Raw genomic sequence first — 7,592 nt, forward strand, 5'->3', positions numbered from 1 at the left:
TTTCTCCCCCTCATAGTTGCACAGTAAAAAAAAAGATTGATGCGGCAAGCGCCCAACCCCTCCTGCCCACGTGGCATGCGCGAGACATCACCCTTGATGCGCAGCTTAATGTTTTTAATGTGGTTCAGGTCTTCCGCCTCTCCACAAAGCGGGCATTTCACATCGTCAGGCCCGTTTCGTTTTTGGACTTGGTCTCCTGAAGGAAACCGACCCTTAATGAGTTGACACAGGAAGACCTTTATCTTTGGTGGTAGCTTAGCTTTCCATAAGGCTTTCAGTTCCTTCTTTTTTTTTGAAAAGAAGGATAACCCCAGCCTCTACATCAATCGATGCATGCAGCCATATTATTAAGTAAAAACGCAACAAAGTCTCAAGGTACAGAAAAGCTCATAGTCCGAGCTTATAACTAAACACAAAGGGAAAAGTGCCACATTCGGCGATAAAGAATAAACTACGTTGCTTACACACCTAGCCTATTATTAGCTCGTCGTTCAAATCGACTCAAGATAGCCCGTGCTACCATCTCCCAACGGTTGCACCCAATAGCCAAAAGCTCCCTGAAGTCTGCATGAGTTAGTAACAACCACATACGGATCCAGGTTGTAGCTTTGTAGATAACCTGCAAAAAATTAGTGAACTTTGTTCCGTTAAAAATCAAATCATTTCTAGTATACCAGATAGACCAAAATAAAGCACATATCCCTAGGCTTTCGATTCCTCTTGACCCTCTCCAACCGCAAGTCTATCGTAGAGTGATTTGGTTGAAAACAGGCCGGAGGGGTCCAACTTCCATGATGTCTCATCCAAAGATGTCTAGAGGGTAACGCTAGCCACCAAGGAGGACAGCACAAGCCACTCCGCAGTCTCAGGTGGGCCAAGGAACCTACGTAAGTGAGGTTTCGTCCTTGATCCTCCATGATTGTCGCCTTCGAGATCGCTGGGTGCTCAGATATGGCAAATAATAAAGGGAACTGCACCCTGAGGGGGTCATTCCCGGACCAACAATCCAACAAGAATAAAGTGTCCATGCCTCTATTGACCGCGACAACCGTCCCCATGCGGAAGATCGGTTTGAGAGACTGGATCATCTGCCAGAACTGAGAGCCTCTGGCGGTGGAGCATGTTAGAGTTGTGTCGAATATAGTGTACAAGGTAGGTTACAGTTGGACTTGTAGTTGTATTGTGTTTAGAGAGGATATGAAGGCGTGTCCAAGTAGGACACTTGTATCATAGGCCTCTCATATATATAGGGGGTAGACACATGATATAACCCATGCCAACATAATAGCACAACCACGCAAGGGGGAGCCAACAGCGTGTGCCGGCACCCGGGTGGCCGGCGTGCGATATTGTGACGGTGTCATGGGGAGGAGCGCCTGTAGTCAGGCCCCGAGGATGTAGCCATATCGGTGAACCTCATTAACAAATCTTGGTATCGTGCTCGTGTGATTGCTTGGTCCTCGGATGATCGACGGTGACCTCAGATTTATTCTAACAAATGGTACCATGAGCTAGGTTGTCGGGAGGTTGCTGGTTTGTTGATCTGGAGGAAGTGATTGGAGGTGCGTGTGGATGTGGCAGGTCGGATTGATAAGCACGGGGAGCCAGCGCGTGTGCCAGCGCCCGGGCGGCCGGGATGCGGCATTGTAGCGGTGTCATGGGGATGAGCACCCGTAGTCAGGCCCCGGGAATGTAGCCATATCGGTGAACCTCGTTAACAAATCTCCATGTCGTGCTCGTGTGATTGCTTGGTCCTTGGATGATCGACGGTGACCTCGGATTTATTCTAACAAGTGGTACCAGAGCTGTACATGCTGATGCAAACACGTGAGATTTGTTTGAGACAAAAAAAGACCAATGTGTGGTATTGGTATTGACGTGGCATGGACAACAACACAATAAAGAAAAGGAAGCTTTGGAGGTTATGGGGGCAAAGGCTTAGTGCACGCATGGAGACTACCACAGGAGTTAATTTTTTCTTTTGGAAGTGTTGCTAAGTGCACATGAGCTTTTACCATCACGATGGCAGATTGGTGATGTGCGTCAAGGCTTGTGGAGTCTGGAGCATGTCACGCAGTCGAACGAGTTCGGCGGGGTCAGACTTGGCAGTCTGACAGATCAACGCAAGTCGGTTGATATAGAAGACGGTGGTGGGATCGGCGACAACGACATAGGAACGTGATGCTGATGATGACCGACTTCTGGGCGTGGAAACACGTGGCGCAGGCCCTAGTGCTTGTGTGGCTTCGACAAGACTATGGCGGGGTTGATTCAAGATGGCGTACGCATGAGAGCTTGAAGTCGACGGGGCGCAAGGGTGGATTGATCATCCACCATGGAGTCCTGTTGAAGGTGGAGCTGGAGTCTGGAAGACTTCACTCGGTGCTGGATTGATGGGCTATGGTGTAAGGATCCAGGGAGTCGAAGCCTATTTCAGTAGGAAAAGCGAGGGACACGTAATTTGGACTGGAGCCCAATGGTCTGATGGAGGCGTGAAACTCGTCATCGGTCGGCGATGATCGGTGATACTCTGCAGTTGGGATTGAGTGGTGTGGGTTCGCGACCCTTGAGTCTCGACCGGGACAGCAGAGGCTCGATGTGGTAATAGCGGCGAGGCGTGCAGTATGCACGGGACATGGAGATGGGCCAAGGCTCTGGTGGTCATACATGTGGTGAGACAACTGCGAATTTGACTGGGGATGACTACAAGCAACGGTGAAATTCCTTCAAGTTTCAAACAGGCGGTCAAGAAAGGAGCGGTGATGTTGAGTTCAGGTAACTTTTATGTGTGACGCTCAATATGTGAGTTATTCATTTTCACGCAGGTCAGTGATCAGTGTGTGATGGCGTTGAACTGATACTCTGGAAGTTGGGAGCACAAACTAGAGTAACAAGGAACTTATTTTTGCTCGAGTGTTGACTGTGGTCAAGAAAAGAAGGGACTACAAGTTGCAAGTGGAGTCATATGGAGTCTTTAAAGTAGCAGCGGTGCTCATGGGATAAGCTCAAGTCCAATGTACATGAAGTTTGACGCATTGACAAATTCAAGGTGGTGGAGAATATTCGCCAAGGTGGAGTTTGTTAGAGTTGTGTCAAATATAGTGTACAAGATAGGTTACAGTTGGGCTTGTAATTGTATTATGTTTAGATAGGATATGAAGTCGTGTCCAAGTAGGACACTTGTATCCTAAGCCTCTCATATGGACGAGACTTGCCTGCTCCCTTCCCATGCTTCCATCCGTGCTCCCGCGTACATGACTTAATTTGATTGGAAGAAAATAAGACCCGGCCCACCCCCTGAAAATCAGGGGGGAGATGATTAGATTAGAAAAGAAAAAGGAAAAAGGACAGCCGTAGGATGAAGTGGGAGCACGGATGGAAGCATGGAAAGGGAGCAGGCAAGCCGGATCCCTCTCATATATAGAGGGGGTAGACACACGATGTAACCTATGCCAACATAATAGCACAGGCACGCAAGGGGGAGCCAGCGCCTGGTGGCCGTTGTGCGGTATTGTGACGGTGTCACGAGGAGGAGCGCCCATAGTCAGACTCCGAGGATGTAGCCATATCGGTGAACCTCGTTAACAAATCTTGGTGTCGTGCTCGTGTGATTGTTTGGTCCTCGAATAATCAACGATGACCTCATATTTATTCTAACAGAGCAGCATGACAAGGATTGACTCCTCAAGTATTTAGCTCGTATCAAGTCAAGCCAGAGGTCGCGGTCCCCTCAAACGATGCGCCAAATCCATTTGGTCACTAGGCATAGATTCATACGTCTGGTGAAAATGATGCCCAGACTCCGGATACGTCCGGTGGGCTTGTTGGTCCACCTAAGAGCATCTCCAACAGGTGCGTCAAAAGACGCGCCCACGCGGTAAAATCGTTTTTAGCGCGCACGGCCCGGTTTCGCACACTCCAACGATGGCGGCAAACTACCGCGCACGGGGAGCGTTTGCGCGCGCAGGGGAGAAAGCGGCAGCTGGAGCGATAGATGTGGCGCGCCGCTTCGCGCGCGCCTATAAAATCTGGCGCTCGCCACGCGCTCAACCATACTGCCACGCGCCCTCCTCCTCGCCACATCGCCGCTCTTTCTCGCCGCTTTCCCCGCCACCACCGTGCCACCATGTCGTCGCGCCGCCGGGGTTCTTCGGGCTACCGCGGCGTTCGCGAGCGCCCCAACGGCTGGTACTCCGCCGAGATCCGGTCCGGCCATGTCCGGCTCGGCCTCGGCTCGTTCCGGACCGCGCACGAGGCGGCACGCGCGTACGACGCGGCGGCGTGGCGCTTGGAGAGGCCCCCGTCGCAGATGAACTTCTGGGACGTCTTCACGCGCAAGCGGGCGCAGCGCCTCGCCCCTCCGCCTCATCTCATCACCGACCAGGACCGTGCGGACCATGTTTGGCAGCAGCGCCGCCTCCTCATCACCGAGGAGGACGAGCGAGCCATGGCGGAGTGGCGTCGTCGCCACCCGGAGGATGTCGCCGCCGAGAACGCCTTCTGGGTAGAGAGGACGGCAAGGCGCCGCCGGAGCGTGCCGACAGGCGTCGGCGCAAGGCACTGGCCTTACCGCAGTGCGATATCGTTGAGAACGGCGGGCAGTCGATCTTCTCCCCCAACGATCTGCGTTGGGATGACATGTGGCTTGATACCTTAGGCAACACCACCGAGGATGATGATAGTGATGATGATGACGGCTGGGAGTCACCGTAGTTTTTTTTTCTCTAGTTGCACCGTAATTTTTTCTCTCTAGTTGCACTGTAATTCTATCTATCTATGTTGCATTCTCATTATACGCTCCACCGTCAATAACCTAGACGCAACTGCAACCATGTGCAGCCGCGCATTTCTCAAGATAGGGTGGGATGTTTCCAGAGAAGAGGAGAGGTGGGGAAAGCCAAAGCAGTTAGGCGTGCACAAATACAAGGCAATCTTGGCGATCTTTTCCCATGTGAAGAGAACTTTGCTTAGATAACCACGCCGCCACCTGCAATGAAATATTTGCATCGTCTGGTCCCCGTCCTTTGTCTCATCACAGCTGATAACCAAAAACCTCTACAACCATCAATTGTTCAGGACAAAAGTATATAAGGTGTATGCGATTTAAATCAAACGCTCTTATATTTCTTTAGATCAAATGCTTTTATTTTTTTAAAGAAATATAAGAGCATTTGATCTACACGCTTTTATATTTCTTTACAGAGGGAGTACCATCATATTGTCTATAATCATCATAATAGTTATCCTTTTACGGTAGAATTAATATCCCAAGTGTTTTACAGACTACAGGAGGAACAAATAAATTGTAACAAGAGCTTAAAGCCTCCTTTGGTTCAGAAGATTCTAAAAAACGCAGAAAAGGGAAAAAAAATACAAGAAGCAGAAATTGGATTGGAATGCATGTGTAGAACAATGGATGGAGAAACATAGGAATTTTATATAGGACCACTAATAAATATAGTCAGATCAAATTAAAACCACATGGAAAGGTATAATTAGCATGTTATTATGCCACTAAGGATCTCAGTCTCATCCTTCATGCATATAGGAAATTAAAAGAGGTCCAAGTGAATTGTAAAATTCCTGCATTTTTTTCTCTCAAACCAAAACCAAGGAAAAATCTCCTCTATTTTTCCTGTGTTCGCTCCACTATTCTTTTGAACCGAAAGAGGCCTAAATATATGAAAAAATTACAGCCATAATAGACTACAAAGAAATAATTAGTAAAAGCTCACAAAGGTTGTGCTCCCAAGGACGAGATACTACATCAAATTATATATGCTCGTATCGAAATAACAAAGGTCATTCCTGGGGTGAACAAAGTAATTTCTAGGGTTGCACGTGCCATACTACTAGTTATGTATAAGCGCTGTAATTTAACACCTCAGTTTGTTCCCAACATATGTATAAGCACTGTAGTTTAACACCTCAGTTCGTTACCAACATATTTATTTCCTCGTTAAACGGCAGTCCGGTCACCCCCTATTTCTTTTCATCGCCTCCAAACTCTGTAGAATTCCCATTCCAGAAGACATTTCTATTATCAGATGGATCTTGTTCTTCACTGCTTAGAGTGTGAATGTTGCCACCGAACTGTTGGGGCCGCCTTCTCAAGGTATTTCCAGAGCTATGAGTAGCTGTTTGTTGACTTCCATCACCACGAAGAGGTTGGGATTGAGAGCTTGGTCCTGCCAGAGAAGTAATCATAATTTCACTAGTCAGAAGTGGGATTATTTTCAAAAATATTACTCTGCAATCACGATCAATCCAAATAACAGACCAACAAGGAAATATCAGCAGAAGAATCTAAATAAGAAAACATACTGTACTGCTGCGAGCCTTCATTTCCCAGTTGATCAGGATTTGATGGGGTGGGATTTCCTCTCAAGTAGGACAATGGATTCACGTATGATAACGCTGCCCCCAGAAAACCCCAACCACCCGACCTGTCTGTATCCCCAGTGCGATCCAGATCACTGGATGGCAATGACGATTGGTGCCTTGCCACTTTAACAGATTGACGATTCGGAACGACAACAAGGGCCTGGCGGGTTTCAATACCCAACTCATACAATGTGGTTTCCAGATCTGAACAAAAATTTGACGATCAGTTAGATCCAACAATTCAACAGTATGATCCAAAGTTAGTATAATGAAGTAATGAGCTTCCAAATAGAAAGTCTTGTATAAAATTACAACATGGATGTTTTTAAAAAAAGTGATGCAATCTCAGCACACAAGTAAAACACAATGGGACCATACCTGAAACACCTTATTCAAGTTTACATCATTACAGTCAAATGCCCAGGAAGTTAAAGTTAACCTCAAGAGGGGGATTCACATGCAGAATTTTATTTTGAAGTCTATATGAAAAGATTACTTATCTGAACTAATAGCAAGAAAGAGTTCAAGCATACATGACCAGCTTATGGACCAAATGAAAGCCTTACTTCATAGTCCATACTATCATTCATACCAAGTAGATGGTGCATTAGAATGTGTGGCCGTGTGCAACCAAACGTTAAGCAAATAAATGGATTAACACTCTGTGCCTATATAGTGCAAGTCCTGGTAATTCATCAGGAAAGTCCTGGTGAAGCAAAACTTCAAGCCAACCTGTGGTGTATATTTAAGCCAAAAAGACGCTCACGTAGATCTTCAAAATGGTACACAATATTAGATATTTCACATGCAAATGATAATAGTATATTCTCACCAAGAATCACTCTGTTCCTATAAGCAAGAAATGTTTTTTTTTTCATGTAATTTCTGTAAAACAAGGCTCAACCTCAATTCTTCCATCTGTTTCCTAATTTTACCCCTCCAACGGTCCACACCAGCTCATCCACCTGCATACCCCTTCGACTGGGACGTCTCCTTTTTCTTTCCTTTTCATTCCACAGTAACTCCTTGCATCCCCTATCCCTTCGCCTTCTCCTTTTCTCTTCCACAGCGAGGTTCTTCCTCTTTCCTTTTCTCAATGGCAGACCCAGAAATCCCCAGCAGTGAGGAGAGAGAAGTCTGCTTGTGTCGTACTGAGTAGTAGGTACGTAGTTAAGCGTAGATTAATTTGATTAAGGAATAGTTGCCTC

The 7,592-nt window shown here is 47.1% G+C and overlaps 1 protein-coding gene across 3 annotated transcripts in view; it reads right to left on the bottom strand.

Moving 5' to 3' along the window:
- Positions 1 to 5,751: 5,751 nt before the first annotated feature.
- LOC123091092 (plant UBX domain-containing protein 11) overlaps positions 5,752 to 7,592 on the bottom strand; it is a 7,859-nt gene continuing 6,018 nt past the window's right edge. For all 3 annotated transcript variants that reach the window (XM_044512491.1, XM_044512492.1, XM_044512493.1), the window contains exons 9-10: positions 6,325 to 6,588; positions 5,752 to 6,188 (exon numbers count right to left, since the gene is read on the bottom strand). In XM_044512491.1, the coding sequence (XP_044368426.1) occupies positions 5,983 to 6,188; positions 6,325 to 6,588 (470 nt within the window). In that variant the 3' untranslated portion in view covers positions 5,752 to 5,982. The remainder of the gene's footprint in view (positions 6,189 to 6,324; positions 6,589 to 7,592) is intronic.

The sequence above is a fragment of the Triticum aestivum genome, chromosome 4B (genome assembly GCF_018294505.1).
Source record: "Triticum aestivum cultivar Chinese Spring chromosome 4B, IWGSC CS RefSeq v2.1, whole genome shotgun sequence".
In the NCBI taxonomy this organism is placed as follows: domain Eukaryota; kingdom Viridiplantae; phylum Streptophyta; class Magnoliopsida; order Poales; family Poaceae; genus Triticum; species Triticum aestivum.